Raw genomic sequence first — 14,325 nt, 5'->3', positions numbered from 1 at the left:
TGTAGAGTAGCTTTTACTTTCAGCACCAAGGATATAGAATAAAGGTTAGTGTAGCTCCTGTTTTATTTATTCCTTTGCAGAATAACATGGCATTTATTGGCTGTTCAAATTTTTTAAAAATTGTATAAAATTGTACAAAATTGAACATTGGGTATATGCAAACACTTTTTCCACTGTTTGGGCAAGATAAGAAATAGGACACGAATTAAAGGTGAAATATTAAAGGTGATGAGAGTGTGGAACAAACTGCCAGCAGAGGTGATGGATATAGGTTTGATTTTTGACATTTATGAGAAGGGTGGAAGAGTACGTCTTGGGTGCAGGTCATTACACTAGATGGAATAGATTGGGACAGATGAGAAGGCCAGAAGGGCCTGTTTCTGTGTTGTAATGTTATTTTATTGCTTCTTCCTTTGGTAAGCCATTTGGCAGTAGTTATGAGTCATCCACTATGATGCCAATGGAGTTGCCAATTTAAAAAAAAAAAATCTTTTCCTTATGAAATCTTCATAATCAAGCAGTGCTATTGTCACCCTTTCTGGTTTCTGCTTTGTATTTCATTACTCAGATTTAAATTCCCTTACTTCAATGGTGGGTTACAAACTGCTGCATTCAGATCAATATTCCAGGTTTTCAGTTCAGTAACTTAATCACTATACTGATGTTTGGTTTACAATACTGCTCCCATCTTGAATCTTGCAAGGCTATTTGGCTTTGTTGCCAATAGCAAATCAGTTATGATGTGCAATAAGTAAGTTTTAGACAATGCTTATTGTCATTTCATGACAGGTGCAAAGCAGTCAAATTTGGGACAGTTGATTTCAAAAGTACATTTTAAAAGCTCATAATTAACAATTACAAAGGCTGCAAAATTTCTCTTCTTTATAGATAAACTTAAGGCAGTGAACTTGAAAGTGTGCAGAAAAGAATTTGTGCATGGACTTTAAAGCACTCCTTTAATTCCTCTGGCAAATTAGACAGGTTAGGACCTGTAGGCCCCTGTCTGTCTCATGCATATGTTTAAAAGTGGATTAAACAGTGTTAACATCCTTTCAAGTATGTTTTAGGCTGGATCTTTCTTTCTCATAAATTGCTACTTTGTCACTCTGAACTATTTTTGATTACTTTAATTTCCAGGCGTTTCTTCTATTTTTTTTAACATTTCAAGAATTTTTAAAATAAAATTATAGAACCACTTTCAAAATAAAACCACATTTACTTGTTAGTACAGGGAGCTTTTGCGCCTATAGGAGGCAAAGGGAAGCTGCAGTGGGTCGGAGACGACGAGTGATGAAGTGCTGGTAAAAGAAAACAATTTATAGTGTTAATGTGGCTTTTGAAACTTATTTTCCATGTTACTTGGAGTATGTTCAGAATATTTTGATCTCAAAAAGTATCACCTTTGTTAATCCATTGTTTTCCTAAAACAAATGTCAATAAAAGGGTTTCTTTAACAGTTTCAAATTTTGTCAAAATATGCACATGCCAATTTATTTGCTTAATCAGTTTGTGATGGGATCAAGTGGTCTTTAATTGGAAGTGTACATATGTCAGAACCTGTTTTAACAACATTAACTGTTATAGGTACAGACCCAGATGGTGTTAAGTGATAATTTGTCTACTGCTTTTGTATAATATGATATTCTATAACAAAAATTGCAGAGAAGAGGTTGTAATGTGTTCAGTACAGTAAAAAGAAGTGATTTCAGCTTTGAATGTTGAATTTCTTGTAGCCAATATGCCTGAATCCTTTGAAAGGTCAGAACACAAAGGTAATGGCTGTGTTTTTTTTCCCCCTCATTGTAATTGCAGTGCCCTTGATGCCTACGCCAAACCAGCCAAGGCCTGCTGTGGGCCCCCAGAGATTCATGGTGAGTAGCAGCTGCTTCCCTTTGTATTGCAATATTGATTGCGCGTACCTCTGTAAAGTAGTATTAACATAGTAATTAAATACCAGCAAAGCTAAATAAAGTTTTGAGAATCTGTAAACATTGTTGGTTCCCTGCACAGCTGGAAATGTTTGATATGAGCTTTATGCTTTGATAGGTTTGGTGATTTTACTGTAAGCTCTACAAATGTGAAAGCGACAGGAGATGTAACAAGGACTTCACACGATTTAAAAAGCAAAATCTATTAAAATAGATAAGACAGAATTTTGCTCTATAACACACCATCTTATTATTTTTCAAATAAAAGAAAGAGATACTCCCACTGTTCCATTTGGTGGTATTAGTCAAGGTCAGAGGGCTTGATTAAATTCGGAGTATTCATTTAGTTCCTGACATTTCATTGCTTTATCTACATGGTTTTGCATTTGTTTGTCTTTTTGGCTTCTTTAATGTATATCTGAATCAATGGTATATTGCAAAATATTTGGATCACCCCTATTTGACCCTGAAGGAATTGCAGTATTTAAACATCAGTATTTTGTTAATGCATTATGCTGTAGAATATATTTGCAATTTCCCAACCAAAATTGTCCTCAAATCTAGTCCTCTCTTGTGAATCGCAATAGCTGGTAGAATAACGAGCAAAGGAATCGAAATATACAGCAAGATTATAATAGATACTGAGATCAAACATATCAGCTAAGAGAGGATCTGTAGTTATTGTTCTGAACCATGGAGAGTAGCATTGTCGTCTACAGGGTACAAGACATCAGATGGTGGTGATTGACACTTCCTGGGTAGAGATTCTCATCGCAGATTATGCAAATAGAGTATGAACAAGGTTGCTGCGGCAAATTACATTTCATTTAGGTTATGGACCTTGCAAAAAATGAGGCAAAGATGTGTTCTGGGTAACAAAATTTCACCCTAAGCATTTTGTGTTTTCAAACCATGTTTTGAAAAGCCATGTAATTATAACCATTATAGGTAGTGAAGAAATGAATGGCATTTTTTCTCATCAGATCTTGGGCAGTGTAGAGCAGATGCAGTATTAGGTACCATCAGCTGTCAAACACTGTCAGACTGGCATATACAGTGCACAATTTAAAATGCAGGTGACATAATACCAAGCAACTTCCATTTGCCACCAGGCATCTGATTAATCATGATTAACATATATTATCATACTATCGAATTTAATCATATCCGCTGGTTTCCATCAGCAGAACTCAGTGAAGTTTTACAGAATATGGTGTGCATTTGAGTTTTGCACTTGCGTATACTGTTTGAAGATCAAAAAAATGTAATAACTTGGAAATTAATTCTTCCCTTCATTTTAATGCAGATTCAAAGGCAAAGATATAATTTAAGACTTTAATTGTTTCCAAGAAGTATATCAAGATTTTAGATAGGAATAGCTTTAATCTATCTTTCCTGGAAACCATTTCTTGATTGAGGACATAACTTTCGTGGCTTTGAATAAATTTTGTACAAGACTTGGTTCTTCGTTTACTGTTCTCTGCATGTGCAGTCCCAGAAAGTGTTTTGTGAATAGCTTCCAGTGTTTCATTTTAAGTAACTAATTCACTTCATACCAAAGACTCTTAAATTCTAACAATTTTCCCCTCATGAATACTTGAGAATATCTGGTTGTCTAAAATCTTGCTCAGCAGGAATCCATCAAATTCTTTTTATACATATTTTGATGTGAAGCCAGTTGTAATTCTTTCCTTAATAAATGCATTGTCAGTGCAAAACCAGTATCACTAGAAATAATGCATTGTTTTAAAATCAAGCCCGTTTGGACCAAAACCTGCCGGCTCATTCCCCGCCATTCAATGAGATCATGGCTGATCTGATACTAAAATGGGGTAGTCCCACACCATACTTACCTTTTCTAAATGCTGAGAGCTGATCTTGGTGTTCTTTCAAAACAGGACTCTAGCAGCATAGCCTGAGCGCATTGAGATAGTCCTTCCCCCCCAAAAGGTTTTAAGCAAAACATCCTACTATAAAAGTTGAAGTAATTTTCAGTAGTTTTAAATTGTCTTCGCCAGTTTTGTTAATAACAAATATTTAGAATTATAAAAATAATTCTTTAAGAAAAACAAAAAAAAACCCAGAAAAATAACTTGAAACATAAACTAAGGTAATTTTACAAAATCATCCTCCTGAGGCTTAACTAAAATCAATGTATTTTGGACACTGACAAGAGCCAAGATGTGCTTCCTTGGTGTAATACTGGGGAACTAAGGAAAAACTCTTCTACAGGACAGAACTTTGGGACACAATACCATGCACAGACATATCCACTTGCAATGATGAGTTCCAGCCCATCAAGCAATGTTACAATTTGTTACAAAATGTTACCATCAAATTGTGAAGATGAAATTAACCTGCTGCAGTGGGTTCAGTGAGCTAATGATTAAAGTATACAAGTTCAGAGACCCACCCGATTAATGGCCAATTTGTGTGCAGTTATTCTGACAATAAGGCTGTGAGCTACAGTGATTTTAATACCTCTTGTGATTAAGAATAAATCAGCCATTATTCACAATTGCTATTGAGCAACAACCTCTGATGGAGTTGCATGTGGATATAATTTGGTTTTTCTGTGTCCCTGCAGTTAACACCATTGGTGATAGCTTTGGTGACAACATCAAGACCACACCGAAATCATGGTCTTTTTGATTTCATAGAGGATAAACTTCTGTGATATTAGTCAGTAAGAACTAGGAAGTCCAAAACAAACAAATTAGCGTGAACTTAGAAATATATTTTCTGAAAGAAGCTTACTACAAATATGATTTTCTTTATTAATTCACAGACATCACTGGCAATATTTGCATTTATTGTCCATCCATAATTGTCCCCGAACAAAGGAGTTGATCTCAGTTTCGGGCAGTTAGGGATGGGCAGTAAGTGCCAGCCAGGTTTGAAATGGCCTTCAGGCTAGAACTGGTGTGCATTGCCGAATACCCATCCTGAAGGGCACTATTGAATTGGATGTTTTTAATGCAGTCAAATAGCTTCAGTTCTCATACCTGAGACTTGCTAGCTGTGTAATATCGTTAGAAAAGGCTTGAATTTGTTGATATCTTCCATTTTGAGGATCAAATTGACAGAATATAAATATTTTATCAGCATCTATGCAGTTTACTGATATTCTCAACTGAATAATGTGTCCCATGAGCTTGATAATTGTTGAACTATGCACAGCGTAGGATGAGCTATTTGGGCCATTGTGGATCTATCAACAATTTAAAGTTACCAATGCAGCTAAGAACAATTTATATAAACTTTACATTTTCAAGTATTTCATCAATTTTCTTCAGGAAAATGCCATTGACTGCTTTCTTTACCACTTTTACTCAATGGATTCCAGATCATAATATTAAATCAATCTCACCTCACTTGAGGGTCATTTGTTAAGTACCTTAATTTTGCCCCCTTCAGCTAACTGCCCGTTGTTGGAAGCAGTTTCTTATTACTTTATGAAAACATTTTAATTTTGAGCAAATCTACTAGAACCTCTTTTCATCTTTTCTCCTCTTTGGAGAAAAATCTGTTTCTATAAGCTGTCTGTGTAAATGAAATCCCTCACTGCAGTCTCTCCAAGTCCTTGACTTCCTTTCTAAAACATGGTGCTCAGCTTAGTATTCCAAGTAAGGACAAACTAATGATTGATAAGTGGTCATGTACCAGAAATTTGTAAAATGTTTTAACCTCAGTAACTTATACCTGCACTTTCAAAGATTTGTAAATGGGAGTCTCCAGATCCCTCTGTTGGTTATACCTGCTTGAAAATTATAGCAAAGTATAACATTTATAAAAAGCTTTTTTGAGAATTTACCCATGCATTTCAAATTTACATGCTTGAATTCTATATATTTTGCACAACGGACCTTGTTTCAAAAGGCATCTCATTGAATGTGCATCTTAAAATATTAAGGTTATGAGTCAATTTCTCATTTTTATATTTACCTTCTGAACATTTGCAAATGATATGTACCTGGATTATTAAAATTAAGATGTGGGCTGATAGGTGTGAGATATTCAGTAAATCCTTTAATTGATGGTTTTCCTGTCTTTGCCCTCATTAGTGCATTTTGAAGTTAGGGTTGTTTAAAAATAGAAAATTGTCATGGTGCAAAAGTTATTTAAATGGTTTAATTTTTGAATGTCAGATTGTTCTAATATTCTAAAAACTGTTCGAATGAACCATCATGTGTTGTTCTACATTTGGCTTTGTACTTGTATAAATAGCTACTGCCAACATTAACCTTTAAGAAGTAGCAGTTATTTTGTTTGGTAATATGGATCTTAAACATCTGTAGGATCCTTTATTTAGTACTAAAATTTAATATAACAAAAAACCCCCAAAATATACATGCCTCAGGGGATGACTCGGAGGTTAATAACCCACTCTGCTTCATATAGCTCTTTGAATGTAAAGAGATAGGCGTACAGGTTTATTCATGACATCTTTTTTTTCCTCAAGCATTTGATACTGTCACTTCTGGTCTTGAAGATAAGGGGATCTATATTCAGTAACTGAAGATGCTTCACTGTGTATTGTTATAGTCATGCAGGCTGTATAGCAATCATTTAATTTACTTCGGTTTTGCCTCTTTGCTCCAAATTCAGTCAGTTGAATTAACTTGTGCTCACCCACTGTATCAGATTTATTTTAACATATAAATATTTTACATTTTAAGTAGGATTAATAATACATTTCTGCCTTGAAGATGGACACTATTAATTTGTTGAACAATTCATAAGATTTCGACGTGTTGTTAAAGTATTTAATTAAAGGTTTTTGTGACTATACAGCTGAAGCTATTGAGAAAGCTGATAAGTCATACAATAGTCATTTGATCCTTTTGGTTGGCTATACTTCCTTTCAATAGTTGATTAACTTTTTGTTGAGCACCTCGTGAAGTTTTAGCTGTTTTACTATTGTAAGTAGGTGCCATCATTTCATGTGAAAAGATGGATTACCATTGATAACATCATATAATTAACATAAGGTGTAAATGCAAAAAGCACCATTTGTGTAAGATCACATGCCAAAGAAGGTTAATTTCTTAACTGGAAAGGGTTATTGAAAGAATAAATTGACTGGCCAGTTGTCATCTCATTCTGCAAATGGATGGAAACAGCCGTGCTTATTTTCTTTAAAAGGCGTGATCAAAAGTGTGTGTACCCATTCCTCTTTCTTTGGATTGCAAGTGAGGTGTATAATGTGCTATTCATAATTTACAATGGATTGATGGGACAGAGAATTCCTTTGCACATTTATACTTGCTCAAAAATGACAAATCAGGAAATGGCTGACCAGACTGGTAGAACAGTTAGCCTTCTGCTTGCAATCTGTCTTTATTCCCATTGGCAGCTATTCATCTGCTTTTTAAACCCATTAACAGTAACTGTTGACCATTTGAAGCGAATCATGGATAAATTCTGAGTTGGAAATGCAGACATTTTTGGAAGCCGTATTAATGAGATCTATCGATTGAATTACATTTCTTCAGGAGTGAAAATGGATAATATGGTCATCAAATAGTTTGTCCTGATAGCAGAGACTCATTTCTGACATCAGCTGTTGTGTGTCCTGATTGATTTGAGAAAAAGATTTGCAAGTAGCCAAATTACATAATGTAATAAGAGGAAATTCATTCCGACTTGGTGTGACCACTGTATAATTTCTTTAGCAGAATCCTCCAGAATTTCAGCCACCTATTCCAGTCCCTGCAAACTTTAATCAACCGCCCAGGCAACCTCTTCAGGAGCCATGGAGAGGGCCACACCCACCAGAGAGAGAGCCCTTCTTCATTGGTGGTAAGAAATAGTGATATTTTTTAAAACCTCTGCGTTCAGCCGAAAAATAATTGTTTTTTTCTTGAAATAAATAAAATTGTGAAGTTTTAAAAATACTGATCTTGAATGCTCATGCTGTAATAAGTGCAGGTCTTACAATGTAATTGTTAATTGAAAGGAATGATATTCTGCACAAGATTAATAAATGTTTGGACCCACAGAACCAAGATTCCAAGGGCAACATATGTTTGAACAGCGGAGTCCTCCTCCACCACTTATGAACAATCACGCAATGTCCTTGCAACCTCCCATGGTGTACACCCATCCAGGCCCAGGTTTCAACCAGCAAGGTCAACATCATATGTTTCAGAGGGAAGCTTCATTGAGAGCCAGCCTTCAGCCCCAGAGTCACATGGCGATGCCTCCATTTAACCAGCCTGGCCCGTTAACTCCAAGACCATTCATTCCTCCAAGACAACAATTTCCACAAGCTCCTGGGCAGCCATTTCCACCATCTCCCCACATTCAGCAAAATTTACAGGTATGGAGAATTAAACGCAGCAAATAACTGAAAGGAAACATCGAGAGTATAACCTTGCTTTTGGCATTTAAGGTTAACAACATAATAACCATTAAATTAAATGTAGATTATTCTGGATACTTAATTTTTTGTGGACAATGATCGTCTTGTTAGCAGTACAATTATTTTTTCCATGCATCTATCAATTTTGGGTTTTTAATGATTGGCACTGTGTATCAAAGTTTGGAGCAATCTGAGTTGATGTCCAAGTCACAATATCACAATTTGTGTGCATGCTGGATCATGATTTGCTGAGGGAAATATTTGGACTGCATTATTGAAGAGAGGGGCGCCCCCTGCTGCCTATATGGTAAATAGATTTTTAAGATGGAAAGTGCATGAACACATATATGTGCCTTTTGAAATACAGATATGCGCTGTTTAATGTCCATGATATGTTCTGTGAAATTGGGCGTTATGCGATGAGAAAGTTGTGTGAGCACCATATTTACTGTTTACACTTAGCAAAGCGATGTGGGATACTGAACTTACCCTAAATTAAACTCTTTAATTTTTTTTTCCCACTTAAAATTTTATGTAAACACTTTCTGAGCCTTTTTCACACACAATTTAAGAAAGAGGATCAGGATAATTCACGTCGTGTTCCACTGGAAGAGTTTCCGGTCGAATAACCTCCATCGGTGAACCGTCACTCTGTCATGCCTGAAGGACCTGACCTGGCTGAGGATCTTCTTGGGGAGGCTTTGGCTTCTTCAGGAGGATGCCCAGTGCAGTTTGCCAGAAACACTGCATGAGGATTCCTCTCTATCAGCGAAAAGTGTTCATTGTTTGGGTCCATCTCTCCCGCACTCTTCTGCAAACTGTTAAAGTCTTCAAAGAATTTGGCTAATACCTCAGTAGTGAATCTCTTCTGCACCTGTTCTTCTCCTGCAGTTTTCTTTTCCCTTGCCACTTCAGCTATTCGCTCTCGCTCTAGCTCCAGCAACTCTTCATTTGTTAGTTCCTTAGGAACCACCCCTAGGAGTTCTTCAGTGTCCACATCATCTATTATGTGCAGGTTTAGGTTGATGTTTACTGTGTGGACAACAGCTTTGTTAATCCTTGCAACCACATCATCTTTTTCAAACCCCTTGAAAAGTCATGCACAAACAGTTTCAATATTTTTTTCTATATGTCATTAATGCACTTTTTGGTCACATCATCCCAGGCTCAAGCAAGGCTCTTTATGCAGTGGAAAATGTTGTACTCCTTCCAGAACTTAATCAGTGTCTTACCAGTGTTGCAGCAACAGTCTGAGCAAAGGTCATAGTCCTTGGCCGATTGGCTGGATTAAAGAGGTGGTGTTCGGAGAGAGGAACACCACTTTGATGTGGGGATGGAGGTCATCAGTGAAAGGGGCATGTCCTGGAACATTGTCTATAATTAGCAAAATCTTGAAAGGTAGGCCTTCTTCCAAACCGTACTTCTCTATTTCACTTGCATAGGAATCGATATAGGCATCCTGAAACAGCATTTGTGTCATTCAGGACTTTTTATTGCCTCTGTAATAGACAAGTTAGGTGTGATTGTTAATGTTCTTTGAAGTCCTGGTGTTTTCATTATTACAAACAAGAAATGGCTTTAACTTGTAGCCAGCAACATTGTATCCTAACAACACAGAAGAACAGGTGCAGAAGAGATTCACTACTGAGGCATTAGCCAAATTCTTTGAAGACTAACAGTTTGCAGAAGAGTGCTGGAGAGATGGACCCAAGCAATGAACACTTTTCGCTGATAGAGAGGAATGCTCATGCAGTGTTTCTGAAGAAAAAGCAAATTCGGCAAACAGCACCGGGCATCCTCCTGAAGAAGCCAACGCCTCCCCAAGAAGATCCTCAGCCAGGTCAGGTCCTTCAGGCATGACAGAGTGACGGTTCACCGATGAAGGTTATTCGACCGGAAACTCTTCCAGTGGAATTGGCTTCAAGGTCCTTTCAGGCATTCGTTTCCAGAATAAGGAGGTTTCGTCCATATTAAAAATTTGCTGGGGAATATAACTTCCCTCTACAATTAGTTTATTTAAGTTACAACAAATTCTTCTTGCTGTCTTTGCAGCAGCCCTCGCAGACTCACCACTCACTTTCACATTATGCAGCAAAAAACATTTGAAGCGCCTGAACCACCCAGAGCTGGCACTGAACTCAACATCGTAGTCTGGTCCTGCTTTTTCCTTAAGCATCTGGAACAAGCTCTTTGCCTTAGTAGTGACCGTCAATTTGCTGAGAGGGACTCGCTTTTGTGTTTGGTCCTCAGTCCACGTCATGAGCAATTTCTCCATATCTGACGTCGGTTCCTCTCACATTTTCATTAGCCGTGTAGTTTTCAGTGGAGCCAACCCTTTAACAGCGTGGAGAATTTTTTTCTTTGTTTTTGAAGATTGTTGAGATTGTCAAGTGTGTGACCAATAGCATTCACAGTTTTTCCACCTTTGTTGTTTAATAACCCTTTGTTTCACTTCCAAATCGATACTTCTCCTTTGCCTCTTGCTGCTGCTCTCACTAGCACTGGTTTTGCTGCATTTGGGACCCATGATAGATAGAAAGTACAGTTCAGTACCTACATATGTAAACCTTTGTATACAAAAGACATGAGATACACATGACGCATGTGGGAAGTTGTTGCGTACGTCCAGTTACATCTGCCACTTACCATTCTCCGCTCGGGATTTCAGAACTCTATTGTAACCTTATGGGACCGTGGATGACGGCTGTGTATGGAGTTCGGCGCTGCCCGAACGGATGTTAAGCGGCACATACAATATGGTTAACTGGAGATCTGTGTAAAATCCAGAAGCATCACTTTAAATTAGGTGATCTTTAATAGACCTCTGAAATCAAGCAGAAAAATTAAACAAGGACAGAACTGTTTTGCACAGGAACTTTTATAATCAACAAGTATATATTTAATTATTTTAAACTTAGTTTTTTGCATATCGGCTTATAGTATACTTTTCACATTTACTTTTCATAGTATTTTCACCAGAAATTGTCTGCACGGTGTAAACTTTTTTATGTTTGTAAAGATTTACCTATTTGGATGCAAGTGGATATGCATCCTGTCCATATCCTGTTGTAACCTAAGGCAACCTTCTACACTATCCACAACAGCTCCAGTCTTTATGTCATTGCAAACTTACTGACCCATCATTCCACTTCTTCATCCTGGTCATTTATAAAAATAACAAAGAGCAGGGGTCCCAGACCAGATTTCCGTGAAACTCCACTGACGTCCAGGGAGAATATGTTCCATTTGCTATTACCCTCTGCTTTACACATGCAAGCCAATTCTGAATCCACACAGCAAAGAATCCATGGATTCCATGCCTCATGAGTTCCCGAATAAGTCTGCCATGGGGGGGACTTTGTCAGAAGCCTTACTAAAATCCATATCTTTGGCTTGGCTTCGCGGACGAAGATTTATGGAGAGGGTAAATGTCCACGTCAGCTGCAGGCTCGTTTGTGGCTGACAAGTCCGATGCGGGACAGGCAGACACGGTTGCAGGGGAAAATTGGTTGGTTGGGGTTGGGTGTTGGGTTTTTCCTCCTTTGTCTTTTGTCAGTGAGGTGGGCTCCGCGGTCTTCTTCAAAGGAGGTTGCTGCCCGCCGAACTGTGAGGCGCCAAGATGCACGGTTTGAAGCGATATCAGCCCACTGGCAGTGGTCAATGTGGCAGGCACCAAGAGATTTCTTTAGGCAGTCCTTGTACCTCTTCTTCGGTGCACCTCTGTCACGGTGGCCAGTGGAGAGCTCGCCATATAACACGATCCATATACACCACATCTAACACCCTGCCTTCATCAATTTCTTTTGTTACTTTCTAAAAATAAAAACTCAATTATGCTTGTGAGCATGACCTGTCCCCACCCACAAAGTCGTTCTTTCTATTCTAGAGAAGATGATGCTTCTCTAAATGCTTGTAAATTTGGTCTCTAAGAATCCACACCAATGATTTGCCAACCACTGGTGCAAGATTTGGTGGTTTACCAATTCCAAAGTATCCCTATTAACATTTTTAAATATTTGCCATTCTCCAAACCTCTACTACCTCCCCTGTGGTCAGAGATGGTGCAAAGATCATTGCCAATACCTAAGCAATCTCTTTCCTCTCTTCCTGTAATAACCTTGTGAATGTCTTCACCAGTCCTGAGGACTTGTAAACCCGAATGTTTCTAAGAAGATCCAAAACTTGTCTTTCTTGACCTCAATATGCTCCAGCACATAAGCCTGTTCTATACTTAACTCACATTGACCAAAAAGACCTTCTCTCTGGTGAACACTGAAGCAAAGTATCGTTTAGGACCTACCCTACTTCCTCTGCTTCCAGGCACATTTCTTCTTTTATCCTTAAGCAGCCCTACCTTCACACTGGACATTCTTCTGTTCTTCATATATGCATAGAATGCCTTGAGGGTTTCCTTAATCCTGTTTGCCAAGGCCTTTTTGTGCCCCCTTCGAGTTCTCCTTAGTCCTTTAGCTTCCTTTCTGAGTACCAAATGATTTTCATGATCCTTTCCTAAACCCGATGTATGCTGTCTCAAATCTTTTGTCAAGCTCAATTCCCTTATTCTGTCATCTTTTCACTCTCAGTGGGACAGACCTATCCAGAACCCCACGCAAGTGTTCCCTAAATATCCTCCACGTCACTTCTTTGCTTTTTCCTGAGATCATCTGTTCCCAATTTATTCTCCCCAGTTTCTGCCTAATCCCATTTTAATTGGCCCTTCTCCATTTAAACACTTTATCTACTCCTATACTTGTCCACAACTATACTAAAAGCCAGAGTTGTGGTCCCTGTCACCGAAGTGGTCACTGTCTCCGAAATCCTCTCCCACCAAGAAGTCTGGCACTTAACTGGTTCATTACCCAGAAGTAGATCCAGTAAGATTTCTCTTTTCATCAGCTTGTCCACATACTGTGTCAGGAATCCTTCCTGGCCACATCTGGCAAATTTTGCCCCATCTATCCCTCTTGCCAGTCAATATTGGGGAAGTTTCCCATAACAACCACCCAATTTTTATTGACACATCCAAAATCTGCCTACTTATCTGCTCCTTAGTATCTCGAGGCCTATTTGGCAGCCTATAGACTACCCCTTTCCTGTTTCTGACTTCCACCCACACTGACTAAACGATCCCTCCACAACGTCCACCCATATTGATTCACTAAACGATCCCTCCACAACCTCCTTCCTTTCTGCAGCTGTGATACCATCCCTGATTAGTAATGCTTCCCTACTCTCACTCATCTACTTCCCATCCTATTACTTGAAACATCTAAAGCCTGGTACCTGCCAATCCCGTGTCAGCTAAATCTCTGTTACAGCCACAACATCGTAATTCCGCATACTGATCCATGCTCTCAGTTTATCTCCTTTATTCCTAATACTTCTTGCATTGAAATACACATTCACTGACTACATTTATGCTCCCTTTACTGCCTGTCTTCCTTCACAGTATCACCACACATTGTATCAACCTTTCCACTATTTGCTCTATTATACTGGTTCCCATCCCCTGCCAAGCTAGTTTAAACCCTCCCTAATAGCTCTAGTAAATCTCTCTGCCAGGTTCAAGTGTAACCTGTCCTATTTGTACAGATCGTACCTTCTCCAGAAGACATCCCAATTGTCCAGAAACCTGAAGCCCTCCAGCAATTATACAGATGAGCATTCATCTACCATATCATCCTATTATCCTCAATTACTACCCTTGAGGTCCTGTCTTTCAGCTTCCTACCTAGCTCCCTGTATTCTCTCTTCCGAACACTCTGGCTGCTCACCCTCCCTTTTCAGGATGCCAAGAACCTAATCCAAGACGTCCCTGACTCTGGCACCTAGGAACCAATAAATCATCGAGGGTCCACATTCCTACTTCTCTTCTTTTATCCCTCCTTTTCTTCTGAGCCACAGGGACTCTGGTTGGTCATCCTTCCCAACAATATCCAAAATGGCATACTTATTGAGGAGATAATTATAAAGGGTTCTAAAATTTTGCTTGATCCATGCCCCAAATTCAGTTGGCTTAGGGTCCTATTTTCA

General features: G+C 38.4%; 1 protein-coding gene across 5 annotated transcripts in view; it reads left to right on the top strand.

Moving 5' to 3' along the window:
- rbm33a (RNA binding motif protein 33a) overlaps positions 1-14,325 on the top strand; it is a 192,854-nt gene that overhangs the window by 77,695 nt on the left and 100,834 nt on the right. For 3 of the 5 annotated variants that reach the window (XM_069914774.1, XM_069914776.1, XM_069914778.1), the window contains exons 10-12: positions 1,813-1,871; positions 7,604-7,730; positions 7,931-8,250. In XM_069914774.1, the coding sequence (XP_069770875.1) occupies positions 1,813-1,871; positions 7,604-7,730; positions 7,931-8,250 (506 nt within the window). The remainder of the gene's footprint in view (positions 1-1,812; positions 1,872-7,603; positions 7,731-7,930; positions 8,251-14,325) is intronic. The other 2 variants (XM_069914775.1, XM_069914777.1) reach the window with 1 other exon arrangement.

Source organism: Narcine bancroftii, chromosome 1, assembly GCF_036971445.1.
Source record: "Narcine bancroftii isolate sNarBan1 chromosome 1, sNarBan1.hap1, whole genome shotgun sequence".
In the NCBI taxonomy this organism is placed as follows: Eukaryota; Metazoa; Chordata; class Chondrichthyes; order Torpediniformes; family Narcinidae; genus Narcine; species Narcine bancroftii.
The sequence above is the reverse complement of the archived record's forward strand: the minus strand, read 5'-3'. Positions and strand labels throughout refer to the sequence as shown.